General features: G+C 40.1%; 2 protein-coding genes, 1 long non-coding RNA gene and 1 pseudogene across 3 annotated transcripts; 3 read left to right on the top strand and 1 right to left on the bottom strand.

Annotated features, from left to right (window-relative positions):
- Positions 1–3,367: 3,367 nt before the first annotated feature.
- Positions 3,368–4,877, bottom strand: LOC103634559 (uncharacterized). The gene is made up of 6 exons (XM_023300091.2): positions 4,802–4,877; positions 4,216–4,719; positions 4,044–4,128; positions 3,839–3,963; positions 3,676–3,747; positions 3,368–3,576 (listed from the first exon to the last, which is right to left on the bottom strand). The coding sequence occupies exons 2-6, from the start codon at positions 4,406–4,408 to the stop codon at positions 3,500–3,502; spliced, it is 552 nt and encodes a 183-aa protein (XP_023155859.1). The 5' UTR covers positions 4,409–4,719; positions 4,802–4,877; the 3' UTR covers positions 3,368–3,499.
- A 2,751-nt stretch (positions 4,878–7,628) lies between these two features.
- LOC103627290 (actin-like) lies at positions 7,629–8,771 on the top strand (annotated as a pseudogene).
- A 1,552-nt stretch (positions 8,772–10,323) lies between these two features.
- Positions 10,324–12,507, top strand: LOC109939829 (serine/threonine protein phosphatase 2A 55 kDa regulatory subunit B beta isoform). Its single transcript, XM_020538178.1, has 7 exons — positions 10,324–10,384; positions 10,508–10,560; positions 10,846–10,905; positions 11,354–11,449; positions 11,536–11,655; positions 12,014–12,172; positions 12,367–12,507. The coding sequence occupies exons 1-7, from the start codon at positions 10,324–10,326 to the stop codon at positions 12,490–12,492; spliced, it is 675 nt and encodes a 224-aa protein (XP_020393767.1). The 3' UTR covers positions 12,493–12,507.
- Positions 12,508–12,594: 87 nt separating this feature from the next.
- LOC103627288 (uncharacterized) lies at positions 12,595–13,384 on the top strand. Its single transcript, XR_553530.2, has 3 exons — positions 12,595–12,657; positions 13,016–13,177; positions 13,369–13,384. It is a non-coding gene; the product is annotated as an uncharacterized lncRNA (long non-coding RNA).
- Positions 13,385–15,805: the final 2,421 nt, after the last annotated feature.

Here is a 15,805-nt window from a genome sequence, read left to right as displayed (position 1 = left end):
GGACTTTACCGAGAATATCCTGTTTAGTCAACCTATGCTTTAGCTCCTGTAGTTTCGCATGAAAGACACGCACTACAAGATCCGGACGATCTTGCGGTGTCTGTCCAGGTAGAAGCTCTCTCCTTATCTCATCCCAGTTAGGGTTACATGTCATGGTAAGAAAGATGTCTGGTTTACCAAACTTCCGCACCAGAGCCATAGCATCCATATATCGACGTCTCATGTCACGAGGACCGCCAATAAACGACGGTGACAACACAGTTCGCTTTCCAACCTTCTCTCCTCTAACATCTCCATCTAACATGCTATCCACCAAGCCCTGGTATAGATCTGCCCTTAACCGATCCTGGTTCTTACGTATGAAATCTAAACGGGAGCTCTCAATCTTAATGTATGTGTCGACCGCGAACTGCTGGAAAAGCCGTTTACCATGAAGTATTGGATTGAATACCCCTGGACGTATCTGAAATTTGTAGCAGTAGTAATCACGCACGGACACACATAGATGGGTAGGAGGTTCTGCATACGCAAGAATTGATTATTTAGTGATGCCGAAAACATATTTAATAATGTGAACAACTTAGAAATTACAAAGAAACAACTAACCCGCATCTTCATCATTTGCATTACTTGCCCTATGCGTCGCCCGGTATGCATCCACTTCGTCCATGGATACACCAACCTTTGGGATATTTGCATGCCATCCAAGTTCACCTCTAGGGAAGAACAGTGGATATGATAGCGCATCGTAGCATCCATGGTATGAGCGGATGCCGTGGCTTGACCTATCCTTCCCATGTAGCATAACACTCTTGCTGAACTGGCCTCGCCGTTCGCTCCCCTCGATCCAGACAGCGGCCACCTCCGAAGTGAGAGGTGTGTTATATGTCTTCTGGTTCAACGTCTGGTCAAGGTTCAATGCGATGTGATAGTCAGCAAGGTTCTCAACATGACCCATGCTCCTAAGGTGCTCAGAGTACGGATTTCCACGAAGTATGCCAACTATCTGTTTAATAACCTCTTGGTCTTTCTGAATCTGATCTTCACGACACTTACGGTATCGATGCTCGAGACTGGGATCATCATCGTAAAAGTAAAGCTCTAGGTGCTTATGCTCTGCCCCACATTCACTACCAAATGACTTGATATTATGGTACATCATGCCTTGTGCACGGAATGTGTAAATACCAGAATCCCTCATATTAGTTGTCATACTGTCGAGGCAACAGTACAGGGAAGTGAAAGAAAAATGGCCATTAAAAAACCTGATGTTATCACGAAAGTGCTTAGCATCAGAGTCTGCACTATCCCACAACCGCCTGAGCTGGGGAGGGGTCTCTAGTGGGGCTAGCTCAACCTTCCCACCTCGACAGCAAAACCCAGGCGGCTCATACTCAAACTTCTTCGCAGTGCAATAACCACAGTCGGGAACGGGCTTCAGCATATGTGTTTCTTCAGGGATGTTACTGTAGACCTTGTCGTACGGGTCAGGCATATCAGTGACAACAGATTGATCTTGAGTACCATCTATCTCGAAGTCCTCGTTAGTGTCCTCATCTGATATTTTTTTGGAAAAGAACGATTAAGACATTTGAATTTATATACGCATTGGTATTGTAATAGAAATTGACATAAGTACATTTACCAGCGAATAGATATCCCTCGTTCTCATCATTATCCTCTCCGAATATGACACCCTCATCATCGTCATCAGCTGGATCGTGAAAATACAATCCAAGTAAAAGACAGGGCATTCAGGGTTGAGAAAATATATAACCTCAATAAAGATTTTTAACAATTACCATTGGAAATGATCCTTGGGATTGACGGGCTTTGCTCCAACCCACTGCTTGGTTGGACCATGTTTGCACTCCCATGTGTTGCCACGATCGCACTTTGGCGTGTATTCCTATATTGTACTGATGGAAACACACGTTTAGTCGGACTACATTTTATCGTCGTCGTGCAAGATCCATTTAAAACTGGTTAGTATAATTACCAGTGTTGTTGATCTCTATAGTTGAACCGGGTTGTGTCGAATCATCCATTTGTCCGACGTCACTGATAGTATCCTCAGTCAAAGTAGTCATGTTACGTGCAATGTTTGCTTCAAATTTCTTGTTTTGACGGGCTAAGATAGCTTGTCTTTCACCAGGCAGAACATGATGTTTACGTCTTAGTGGCCCAGTAGACATATCGGATGAATCGACATCCTCAGTTTTTGTTGAAGCTGGCATGAAAGGTGTACTGGTGTATTCAGGGATAACCCAGTCGCATGCGTTATCAGAGGATGAATCAGGTTCTGATACATCTGCTGTAGGGTGTACAACCTCAGAGGTATATGTTGGGACCTCCATGGCGATGGACCCCTGATTCAAAGTGCTTGCTTGCAGTGCTCTACGTTTTCTTATGTACTCTAACTTTCCCTCTTTCCGCCTTGGTGTCTGATTATACAACCTAAGCTGTTCATTTTGGTCACCTATAAAATATGAACACAATTACTTTCCATTTGTAGGTTTATGCGCAGATTTATTAATCAAAAGTGGATGTTGTTCATCACCTCCTGACACATTGGGCATCACATTGTGTCCCTTGTTTTGTTGACGTGCTTCACGACGCTTCCTATTCTTCTCGTTTTTTTGTTCAACGGACATCGCTGCATATCTTTCCCTATCCCGTTTCCTCTTACGCTCCTTAGCATCGACCATTGGTCCGAGCAATTCATTTTGATCACCTATAATGTAAGTTAGTGTATTAGTGTTCCCTACTTACTACGTTTCGACGATGTATGGTTAGTTTGTGTATTGACCTTTACCTCTAATGATATTGCTAGAGATGTCTGTGAATGGTTTGCGACCGGCATTATGTCCCATCTGATCTATAACAAGAACAGTACCCGAGAAAACATGAGCATAAAAATAATACTGCAAGAACCAAGGGTGAAATGATATGACTGCAATAAACGAAGCGAATAGAAGATCAAAAAAGATGCCCTTGGTAATAGAGGTTATAGAAACAAGCATCATAACCAAGAATAAAGAGATAAGATCTAGAGAGAGTTGATAGGAGAACGATTTTGGTGTCTGTATAAGATATTGTATTATATTTCAAGTTTGAACTGCATAGATAGATATGGGTGCCGCGCTAAGTAATTGTTTTCATAACTCTGATGATGTGGAATATCTTCCTGGTGCACGCCTAGCTCCTATAGATGGGCTTCGGTATACCGAATGTACATTAAAGTTGTTCTGGATTTGATCTGTATATTTGACATAATTTCACGAGCGAAGTTACTAATTTAATGTCAAAATGACACAACATTAAACCAATATTAGTGTTCTAAATGGAAAACGTACGGGCTAAACGATTTGATGTTCCACTTATTCATTGATATGTCACAGTAGAACAAAATGTTTTACAAAACTTGACACATGTAAGGTGCATCAATAAAAGTACATGTATTCCATCATAAAATTCAGATCTGCAAAAGTTACAGACTCTATCTACGCCTTTGTTCGTCAAGATATCTAACAGCAAACTGACGATCGTTTCGCGCCACCAAAGCCTTTTGAATTGCTGCAATGAGTGCAACATTTAATCACATGTATACTCAGTTCACAATATAATGAAAACAAGTACATAATTTTGATGTATGTAATCTTATAAAATACTTACGTTCAAAATAATGGGTGTTGTGATGGAACGGTTTGAAGTGTATTGTTGTATGGTCAGTTGATTCGAGACACTCTAGAATAGCAAATTTAAATATTCAATATTAATCATTATAAAAGAAAAATTAGTGAATAATGTGTTTGCAAGGCGTAAACATATGTTGTACCTTGTTTTCTGAACCGCCGAAACATGGTCCCAATTATGATGCTATAATTCTCATTAGCCAACGCCCAGCGTAGTGCATTTTTGTTTAGTAAATCGCCCCAAACTTTAATGGTATGTAAAGACCACCTTGTGACATTGATTTTGTGAAGAATAGATTAGTACTAATAGATTTAACATCATATTGGTAATATATTAATGTAATATACCTAGCATCCATTATAACAATCTTCCTGAATGTACCCCACATTGTGCGATGGATTGTATCCAAGTGGACTACAATAGCCATAATGTCTACAAAAAGCACAATTTAATATGGATTAATACTCAATTTTGTGTAAAGGAATTTTTAATAGGCTTATTAGATCGATATATTCTTACCAACTAAAGTCCTGTTTGGCAGCTCGGCAATATCATCAAGGTTCAAGAATATATGTTTTGGAAATGGCGGCATTTGAACTGGGACAGCGTATGGCTCTACGACAGTTTGGTGGGTGAAATACAACTCCATGGTACCATTTAGATGTCGAAAATTAAATGCACCCGGATTAAGACCAAACCATACGTTGTGCATCTTGTAGACATGCTTTTCATGGAGCAAACTGTTGAAGTATTTGACTATCTCATACCGATTTGCAATGGCCTCGATCTTGGCTCCCTAATTTGATTTCAGCACAAAATAGATTGTGGTACGAACATTATATATAGTTATGTAAATGATACCTAGAGAGGGGTTGTCTTACATTGATGTCAGATAAAATGTAATGTTGCCTGTCACGATAACGTGGTTCAATCGGGAATTTAACTTCAACTCGAGCGACAATACTATACTTCCGTTGTACCCCATAAAAATCTTCATCGCTATAGTCATCGAACAACCTGAAGCTATATTACACATGCAATTAAATAACGTTCATAGATTTGATAGCGAAATCTTGTGTTAAATATTGTTTATAATATAACTTACTCAGGCATCCTGTTTTTCTTGTCCAATGCAACTCTTTCACGGTTCAATACGGTTGGCTCCATCAAAACCTATTACCAGTTGAAAATATTTTAAACTAAATTGTAAAATAGTCCAATGCATTGATATAGCACGGCATAGGAGCAGTGTGGGTTGTTTGGTTGAGCACTTATTTTGGACTGTAGGTGTGACTGTGATTAAGGCTTGTAGTTCACCAGTATGCAGCTCATGCAGAGGTGGATGGCATGCATGATAGCGTATGACGGATTTGTATTGCCCAGTAGGTGCTCAAGTACGGCGTCTGCAGCTCATACTAAATACATTTGATGACACAATGCCTAAAACCTTACTGGCAGTTGAAAAGAACAGACCTAATATAGTGGTGAGTTTTTAGCCATTCCAAATAAACCAAACAAGGTAGATTGATAATTTCCCCCGCCGCGAACGCCGTAATCCCCGCCCGCCCTCCGCAATCCGCCTCGGGCCGCGCTGATGATGCGCTCTTATTTGCTGCCGCACCCTCAATCGTTCCAATCCATCAGTCGTCCTCTCGCGAGCCAGAGCCATGGAGAAGAGCCGGGTGCTGGTGGTGGGCGGCACTGGGTACATCGGGCGGCTGTTTTTGTCATGCTCGCCTCGGCTCTGGGATTCGGATAGGTGGTCTGGTATGCTGTAAATTTATCCAGCATAACGAGCAAAAGCTACCGGCGTACGTGTAGTCCTGTAATCCTACTGCGTGTCTTATGAACATAATGAATTTACGGCCAATCAAGTATTCTGCTCAGACAAGTATTTTTTTTTTGCATTATTTTCTTCTTCTGCTGGGCGAGAAAACACGTAACATCCTATAATGCAATATTAGAGGAGGTTACGTTCAGAGAACAGCCAACTATCAGAGGAGTGTTCTGTCATGTGTTTGGTCAAATCACCAAACAGCAGTACTTATAACAGTAATCTGAGGATATAATGTATCCTTATATAGTTTTCTGATTGGCTTGTCAGTCCAAGGACTCATTAGTTTACTTCTCACTATTTCAGGGTGCATGGTAGTTTAAACTGAAGCATAATGATACTCTGCCAGCAGACTACCATCAGAAACTTGGGCTTGGTAACGTCACAGTCTGAGCAGTGAAAGCGGACAAACAGAATCGTTGCTTCCGCAGCGGAGGTAATCTAGCTGAGGTTGTATCTTGTCAGGTTGGTTATATATCACTTTGATATGTGTGTGTTTTGTGTTATTTTATATCGAGGTTTGTTGTGTGTGTCTTGACTCTCGATTAAGGATCCAAACATGGGTAGAGTGAAGAATCCTTTTTTTTTGCTGGTGACCTAGTGTGCATCATGAATTATTCCTAGATTACTACTGTTTTTATTTTTAAAAAATGGTTTGCAAACACAAACTCCTATGATGCAGCAGTATTAGAGGAGCCGTTCATATCTCTGCATCAAGTTAAATAATCTGTACAGTTCTGCTACTCTCAGAGAATAGGGAATAGCCAAATATTAGAGGAGGTGTCACTGCTACTTTCAGATAAGTTTATTACTTCTTACTATTATAGGATGCATGGTAATTAAACTGGAGCATAATGATGCTACTCTGCCAGCAGACTACCATCAAAAAACAAAAACTTGGGCCTGGAAATTTAGACCCCCTTAGTTCGAACATTATGTATACTGAGTATTAATTTCTTGCGCTCTCTCATGCTTGTTCTAATCTATTTGTTCGCGGTTTTATCTTTTGTTTGTGTTTATGATATAAACACTGCTAGATAAAATGGACGTAAACAGCAAAGTGGCTTCATGGAAGCGTGGTGGGCCCATAACCCACAGGTCCCAGGATCGACTATCAGCTAGCACCAAAGTCTGGCTGTCTCTGCGAATTGCTTGACAGCTTATACACGCATGAGTCAAGTATCAGTTTTTTTAACACAAAGTCAAGTCCAGTTTCTTAATCATGAACCTCAGGGACAGCAAGGAAAAACTTGCCTGCAGTGCCCTTGATTATGAACAGGAGCTGGAGACTGCCAGGACCATCTCCAGTGTTGAGAAGAGCTACGAGCTGCCCGATGGCCAGGTTATCACAATCAGTGCAGAAAGGTTTAGGTGCCCTGAGGTTCTATTCCAGATATGTGTGTGTGTTTTGTGTTATTTTATATCGAGGTTTGTTGTGTGTGTCTTGACTCTCGATTCAAGATCCAAACATGGGTAGAGTGAAGAATCCTTTTTTTTTGCTGGTGACCTAGTGTGCATCATGAATTATTCCTAGATTACTACTGTTTTTATTTTTAAAAAATGGTTTGCAAACACAAACTCCTATGATGCAGCAGTATTAGAGGAGCCGTTCATATCTCTGCATCAAGTTAAATAATCTGTACAGTTCTGCTACTCTCAGAGAATAGGGAATAGCCAAATATTAGAGGAGGTGTCACTGCTACTTTCAGATAAGTTTATTACTTCTTACTATTCTAGGATGCATGGTAATTAAACTGGAGCATAATGATGCTACTCTGCCAGCAGACTACCATCAAAAAAAAAAACTTGGGCCTGGAAATTTAGACCCCCTTAGTTCGAACATTATGTATACTGAGTATTAATTTCTTGCGCTCTCTCATGCTTGTTGTAATCTATTTGTTCGCGGTTTTATCTTTTGTTTGTGTTTATGATATAAACACTGCTAGATAAAATGGACGTAAACAGCAAAGTGGCTTCATGGAAGCGTGGTGGGCCCATAACCCACAGGTCCCAGGATCGACTATCAGCTAGCACCAAAGTCTGGTTGTCTCTGCGAATTGCTTGACAGCTTATACACGCATGAGTCAAGTATCAGTTTTTTTAACACAACGTCAAGTCCAGTTTCTTAATCATGAACCTCAGGGACAGCAAGGAAAAACTTGCCTGCAGTGCCCTTGATTATGAACAGGAGCTGGAGACTGCCAGGACCAGCTCCAGTGTTGAGAAGAGCTACGAGCTGCCCGATGGCCAGGTTATCACAATCAGTGCAGAAAGGTTTAGGTGCCCTGAGGTTCTATTCCAGCCATCCTTAATTGGCATGGAATCTGCTAGCATCCATGAAGCCACGCACAACTCCATCATGAAGTGTGACGTCGATATCAGAAAGGATCGGTACGGTAATGTTGTCCTCAGTGGTGGTTCCAATATGTTCTCTGGTATTGGTGACCGCATGAGCAAGGAGATTACTGCACTTGCCCCTAGCAGCATGAAGGTGAAGGTGGTTGCTCCGCCAGAGAGGAAGTACAGTGTGTTGGATTGGTGGTTCCATTCTGGCCTCCCTCAGTACCTTTCAGCAGGTTGTTACCCTCTCAAAATCTAAATGAGACGTTTCTGCTTGCTCTGCAATCTATTGTATTTGAAATTTGACTTAGTCTTTTTATTGTGTTGTAGATGTGGATCTCCAAGGAAGAGCATGACGAATCTGGTCCGGGCATCGTCCACATGAAGTGCTTCTGAATTTCAGGAGCAGTATATATGTTGCTTGCATTTTCAGTTAGTTGGGATGCAAGTTTCTCCCGTGGTCTCTCTAGCATTCTTCATTCTTTCTGGATATTGAAGAGCAGTTGGCCATGGAGCATTGTGCAAGGTGGTAAAGTCGATTGATGTACTGCATGAAGAAACGTGTGCAGTACTTCAGTGGTATAGATCCTCAGGGCAGTTTAGTTTGCTTTTCCCAACAACAGTGCCATATTAGGATGTTCCTGATGTGTGCAGTTGGTCTGGGTTTTTACACAATGCAAGGGTGTCGGTTGTCGCCCGTGCAGTTTGCGTCTTTGTGAGATCTGGGTCCATTTCTGCACTCCAGTACGTGGAACAGGTTTCGCATTTCGTGGCCAGTGCCCCAGCGTGGCGTGCGTGTTGATGATTTCTACTTGGAGCTGTTTGTTCTATTCCTTTCATGAAACAGATATTATCGTTTGTACAGGGATAAATAATAAATTGTTTATCCTTCAAATCGTTTGTATTGGGATAAATAATAAAGTGTTTGTTCTTGTACTTAATGGCAGATACAAAATAGAAGGTTCGAGGATCATATGAGAAAGAGAATTGTGAACGGATACAACTCACCGTACACAAATCATACTATTAGCTAAGCCTTACTAATATCATTAGATAAATAGCATCAACCTCTATATACAGGAAGTATGCATATAAACTTTAGACTACCCCAATAAATACCCGAAATACACACAAGTTTGGAATAACATACTATAGAAAAGCCAAAGTGACCAATAATTAGGAACACAGGGAGTAGATAATAACGTAAAAATAACAAAAATCACCTCCCATGGTGCAGGATAGATACAATAGTTTTACATGTTATAGTAGTAAGAAAAATCTGTTTAAGGAAAAAAATGGAATCCAAAATAAAATTAACAATAGCATAATATTTTCTTAATTGATCTCTTATGATTATTATATTTAATTTGTTAAAAACTGCTCAGGGAATTGAATAAGGAGGCTGCCTTAAGGCTGAAAAGGGACCATGGAAGGACCCAAACATACTTAACAGAAAACAGGGTAACATAAAAAAAGGTACATTGGTAAAGCCTTCACCTCTGCTTCAGATTATAGCTCCAATGCAAGTTATGTGGAGAACAGCTTCAACAGCAGAGGATAGGAAATAGCTTGATACCTTTACCGCCAGGGGACTTCGGAGTGGTGATGTGGAGAACCTTCGGAGTGGTGATGTGGAGAACCTTCGGAGGGATCCTGACAGGTCCCTTAACCCTCAAATGATTGTCCTTGGCTCCCTTTACCAAATTCACACAATCTGAAATGTACCAGAAACCGCACTAATTTATCACTTCAATAATTCATTGAAAATAACTCGACAACGACAGTCCAATATTGTGGTGTAGCTTGCATCATAGCCAATGAACAAATGCAGATTAATCAGACTAATGATAGAAGGTAGTAAGTATATACAAAAGGAGATGAGTGTAAATCTTCGATTCTCAATTCCTTCTTTCAATACCATCCAACAGAGCAAACAAAGCACTTAGTCATTGCACCACCCCTTGTGCATAAGCAAATAGCAAATCGAAAATGGGTTCCCACACCCAGATATTGTAATCCACGATTAACTGTCTCAGAGAAAGATTGTACATGTTCTCTGAAATCTAGACAGAAATATGGAAAGAAATCTCGAAGTTTTGGGCTGCACCTCCAAAGCCGCATTTTCATTTGGCTAGATGCTCTAAATCAGTGTTGGACTGCAGTCAGGTTAAAAAACTCATCTAACGTTTCCTTTATGTCACCACCTATCATATACCACAACAACTTAAAAAACTTCACTGTAAATCCATCATGACAAGAGCAGTGTTACTCTTCATGCAGATTACTTTTTTTCCTTTTGAAACAAAGGTTCCAAATATTGTTTAGGCTACTTTGGTTCTTATTTATTTGTTAGCCAAGTATGTTATTTGATCTACATAGCCATTTTCAAGATCCTTATATCACTTGAAACGTTGCACTTAGGTTTTGGAATTGCTTGAGGTTCTACAGTTTAGATGTCCGGATACTTCAACGAAGTATCCACAGTTGCTTTCCAGCTTGGGAATCGAATCAAAGGTATGTCCTTTAAACGTCCAGTTGCATAGATGTTTTAGTGCTAACTACATTTTGGTACACTGATTGAAATGATCCTAAGGAACTCTGCCAATTTTGAAAATGGTGGTGTATATTATTATTCAGAGAGAGGTGGCCGACTGATTGATGTTGATGCTTTACATGAAAAACTTCTCCAGGTTATGTGTTCAATCTTATGTGTCCTTGTTCTGTTCATTGTTTCCAACATTGATGTCATGTTTAATGAATTCTTTTTGTTACTTAGATTTCACAAGAATTGAACTCACAATTAACCGAGACTGAGAAAGCTGGACTAAAAGAATAAGTTAATCGTTTCCTCAAATGGGCGTGGCGATATAACACAAATATTGAAGAGTAGGCTGCCCAACTTCACATGTTGACTGGCTGGTCACAGATTGTTGAAGTGAGTTGGGTTTATGCTCACTTGCTTATCATTTGTGTAGGTTATCAAATTATATTTGATGCACTATGCACTGGCATCTGTTTATGAGAATCAGGTTGCTGTATGACTCGCATGGGAAAGACGGCACCTCAATGTACGTTCAGTTACAAATAAATTACTTGCTGAAGCTTTTCAATGGAACCAGGGCTTGCCTGGATCATGGGAAAGTTTTTTATTTCTATGTGAATCAAACTGTTTCAAACCAGTCCAGTGCCTTTTTTTTGGCACTGCTGCTGCTCTCAGCAGGAAAATAAAACTTGAAGTGCTACCAAGTGGACTGGTTTAGGGACAAAGGGATTCTGCTGCATCATATTAGTAGGAAACAGAGGCTGTACCAAAAGGGAGGGTGTCAAGCTCAGAGAGTCAGGATTCATTCTATCAGGTTGCTGAAGTGAGTCAGGTTGCTGAAGTTTTTGGCTGTTCCATTTATTGTCGAATCTTTTCTGCAGACTTTTTCCCTCTGTATTCAGATGGCTAAACATATTTTGTTTGTTTTTTTCTTCCTTTAGCATGCTTGTAGAAAAGATGCTGAGAAAGCTGATCATTCTATCAGCAGGCATCCTGAATTTCGCTACAAAACTGAGTTTCAAAGCCACGAACCAGAGGTATATTCTCACAAACATTGTTAAGCGGTATTATTTGTCTTCTGAATTACTTGAAATTTGATAAAGTGATGTTGTTATGGAATCAGTTTGATTATCTTAAGAGCTTGGAAATTGAAGAGAAGATTAACCAAATAAAATGGTGTCAAGCAGCAAATGGTGCATTGTATCTTCTATCCACAAATGACAAAACGATAAAGTTTTGGAAGGTAAGCATCAGCAGTAGATAATTATGGAAGTACCTTATGACCTTTCTTTTCCTCTCGAAATCATGCCTTAGATTTTTCAATTGTATTCATGTGGTAAACTTAGAAACACTGATCATCTTTGAATGTTTTGTAAACTTTAGAAACTACACAATGCATGTTCAGTTCATGTGCTACTTGATATTTCTTGAAGTATCTGATGTTGTCCATCTCTTCCCAAGGAATGATGAACTGTGCTTCACATACCCTATTTGTTTTTAGTTCCTTGTGTGCACATAAGAATGCAAGATGCACCAGACATTGAAATATTGTTGTATGTAATTAATCTTTTGTTAGTTTAATATTACTTTTTGATATGTAGGTCCAAGAAAAGAAGGTAAAAAAGCTATCTGAGATGAATTTGGACCGTTCAGCTGCTCCTGCAAATGGTAGTCCTGGTGGCGTGGGATATCTGAGCCCATCTCTCTCAAATGGCAATGCTCTAAAACCTGGCAGGCTTCCTTTGCTTCGCCTGCCTGTGGTAGTTGTACTTAACTCAGTTTCATTTATGCACCTTGCAAAACCATATTGTAGTTATTTAGAACTATTGAGCTGATTCCTGGATATTGTGTAGCTGAAAATTGTATTTTAGTTGATTCTAAAATATTTCCCGTCTATGTAACCATTTTTTCTTTTCACAATTTGTTACATTGACTCAGTATAAACTGTAAACAGGTTACAAGCCAAGAAACAAGTCTTGCCACAAGTTGCCGAAGAGTATATGCTCATGCACATGATTACCATATAAATTCGATATCAAATAACAGGTCCTGCACATATATTCATTTGAATGTATCATAGCTAACGTTAAAGGTTTTCAGCTACTGAATTTGGATATGGAAATTTTTAGTTCTAAAATTTTTGCTTCCTGAAGATAAAGTTTTTTGGCACTGCTGCTGCTCTCAGCAGGAAAATGGTGCATTGTATCTTCTATCCACAAATGACAAAACGATAAAGTTTTGGAAGGTAAGCATCAGCAGTAGATAATTATGGAAGTACCTTATGACCTTTCTTTTCCTCTCGAAATCATGCCTTAGATTTTTCAATTGTATTCATGTGGTAAACTTAGAAACACTGATCATCTTTGAATGTTTTGTAAACTTTAGAAACTACACAATGCATGTTCAGTTCATGTGCTACTTGATATTTCTTGAAGTATCTGATGTTGTCCATCTCTTCCCAAGGAATGATGAACTGTGCTTCACATACCCTATTTGTTTTTAGTTCCTTGTGTGCACATAAGAATGCAAGATGCACCAGACATTGAAATATTGTTGTATGTAATTAATCTTTTGTTAGTTTAATATTACTTTTTGATATGTAGGTCCAAGAAAAGAAGGTAAAAAAGCTATCTGAGATGAATTTGGACCGTTCAGCTGCTCCTGCAAATGGTAGTCCTGGTGGCGTGGGATATCTGAGCCCATCTCTCTCAAATGGCAATGCTCTAAAACCTGGCAGGCTTCCTTTGCTTCGCCTGCCTGTGGTAGTTGTACTTAACTCAGTTTCATTTATGCACCTTGCAAAACCATATTGTAGTTATTTAGAACTATTGAGCTGATTCCTGGATATTGTGTAGCTGAAAATTGTATTTTAGTTGATTCTAAAATATTTCCCGTCTATGTAACCATTTTTTCTTTTCACAATTTGTTACATTGACTCAGTATAAACTGTAAACAGGTTACAAGCCAAGAAACAAGTCTTGCCACAAGTTGCCGAAGAGTATATGCTCATGCACATGATTACCATATAAATTCGATATCAAATAACAGGTCCTGCACATATATTCATTTGAATGTATCATAGCTAACGTTAAAGGTTTTCAGCTACTGAATTTGGATATGGAAATTTTTAGTTCTAAAATTTTTGCTTCCTGAAGATAAAGTTTTTTGGCACTGCTGCTGCTCTCAGCAGGAAAATAAAACTTGAAGTGCTACCAAGTGGACTGGTTTAGGGACAAAGGGATTCTGCTGCATCATATTAGTAGGAAACAGAGGCTGTACCAAAAGGGAGGGTGTCAAGCTCAGAGAGTCAGGATTCATGACTAACCATCATGTATATTGTATTTGGAACTTTAGAGAAAATTAAATCCCATGCTGAAGAGGCTGCCCAAAAGGATCGGGAAGAAAAACTTGCAGAGACACGGAAAAACCGGCTACACATCACTGTGCAAGGAAATAAGGCAGAATTCATCCAGCATGCTGAAGCGAAGCAGAGGTGCACTTCAGGCTATTCTTATCATCTGTTCTTTTCCAGGTAAGAAGCTGTGCTCTGTTAACTGAAGTTTTTGGCTGTTCCATTTATTGCCGAATGGTTTAGGGACAAAGGGCATTTTATCAAATCCCAAGTAACAGCTGCCACAGGTTTTAGCCATTACTAATCAGCCCTTCTGTCTCTCGATGCTAAATATATTTTGTTTGCTTTTGATTCTATGCTGTCCGTGTTCTTAGTTGGCATATGGTATGGAATAAGCTACATAACTGGATATCTGTTTTTTTTGCTACCAAGTGGACTGGTTTAGGGACAAAGGGATTCTGCTGCGTCCTATTAGTAGGAAACAGAGGCTGTACCAAAAGGGAGGGTGTCAAGCTCAGAGAGTCAGGATTCATGACTAACCATCATGTATATTGTATTTGGAACTTTAGAGAAAATTAAATCCCATGCTGAAGAGGCTGCCCAAAAGGATCGGGAAGAAAAACTTGCAGAGACACGAAAAAACCGGCTACACATCACTGTGCAAGGAAATAAGGCAGAATTCATCCAGCATGCTGAAGCGAAGCAGAGGTGCACTTCAGGCTATTCTTATCATCTGTTCTTTTCCAGGTAAGAAGCTGTGCTCTGTTAACTGAAGTTTTTGGCTGTTCCATTTATTGTCGAATGGTTTAGGGACAAAGGGCATTTTATCAAATCCCAAGTAACAGCTGCCACAGGTTTTAGCCATTACTAATCTGAAGTTTTTGGCTGTTCCATTTATTGCCGAATGGTTTAGGGACAAAGGGCATTTTATCAAATCCCAAGTAACAGCTGCCACAGGTTTTAGCCATTACTAATCAGCCCTTCTGTCTCTCGATGCTAAATATATTTTGTTTGCTTTTGATTCTATGTTGTCCGTGTTCTTAGTTGGCATATGGTATTGAATAAGCTACATAACTGGATATCTGTTTTTTTACAACAACTTATTGAGTTGCTGCGCCTAAATGCCAGAAAATACAAGCACAAGAAGCACATTCGAGTTTGTTAATGCCCTCTTAACTAAGAACTGAAAACAAAGTTTGAAACCGACATCTTATCTGATCGCAAAACATAAAATTGCAGCTGGCAGATATGCCATTCTCCTCTGTTAACTAAAGTTTTTGGGTGTTCCATTTGTTGCCGAATGGTTTAGGGACAAAGGGCATTCTATCAAGTCCCAAGTAGCAGCTGGTACAGGTAACATAGAACTAATCATTGTGTATCTTGGAGTTCTTTCTGAAAATCTAGGGAAGCATGTAATGCAGCTTTTGGCATCATCTATTAACGAATTAACAGTAAAGTTTCTATAGTTGTCCAAAATACATAGCACTGCATCCCTCTCAAGCCGCATGACCTGCTATTGTACAAGAACATACATGTCCTTGCACATACCTTACAACCTTGGGTATTTAAATTCTAAAGGAATGTCCCCTAGAAAAGAAGGTCCCGTACTCATTCTAAGTGTGACATGAATTTATCTGCGCTAGGGACGCGGATTAACAAATCTGGAAGGAGAACGCATGGCATACCTTGAATGAGGCACCCGCGACCGAAGCAATATTAGTATTCCTCCCTCTACGGCAGAGGGCCAAGCTCCTTTTCCTTTGGATCCTCCAGGGACGGGGGTTTGGGAAGTTAGGGGAAAGAGGATGTTGGCATGCGGGGATATGATCAATGTAAGGCGTAGTGAGTAGGATTAGGGAGTTTGTCCCGCCTCAATGGACGCCGCAACGGATTTGAGGTGGCTGCAGTGGCGCACGACGGGATTTGCGGGATTGCGCGCGTGCTGGCGTTAGGGCGGGTGTTAGGGTGGTTCGCCAAGGGCCGCGGCTTGGTTTGAGGCGTGTGGCAATGGTCGGCGCGAGCGGTTCGCGGCGTGCGAGCG

Source organism: Zea mays, chromosome 5 (genome assembly GCF_902167145.1).
Source record: "Zea mays cultivar B73 chromosome 5, Zm-B73-REFERENCE-NAM-5.0, whole genome shotgun sequence".
NCBI classification, from domain to species: domain Eukaryota; kingdom Viridiplantae; phylum Streptophyta; class Magnoliopsida; order Poales; family Poaceae; genus Zea; species Zea mays.
This window is presented reverse-complemented; position numbering and strand designations above follow the sequence as displayed.

Coding starts and splice junctions, on each gene's coding strand:
- LOC109939829 (XM_020538178.1), top strand. CDS start 10,324: ATGTCCGGATACTTCAACGAAGTATCCACAGTTGCTTTCCAGCTTGGG. Junction 10,906..11,353: donor TTTATGAGAATCAGGTTGCT/GTATGACTCGCA, acceptor TTCTTCCTTTAG/CATGCTTGTAGAAAAGATGC. Junction 11,656..12,013: donor AAACGATAAAGTTTTGGAAG/GTAAGCATCAGC, acceptor TTTGATATGTAG/GTCCAAGAAAAGAAGGTAAA.
- LOC103634559 (XM_023300091.2), bottom strand. CDS start 4,408: ATGCACAACGTATGGTTTGGTCTTAATCCGGGTGCATTTAATTTTCGA. Junction 4,129..4,215: donor GCCAAACAGGACTTTAGTTG/GTAAGAATATAT, acceptor TGCTTTTTGTAG/ACATTATGGCTATTGTAGTC. Junction 3,577..3,675: donor CAACACCCATTATTTTGAAC/GTAAGTATTTTA, acceptor CACTCATTGCAG/CAATTCAAAAGGCTTTGGTG.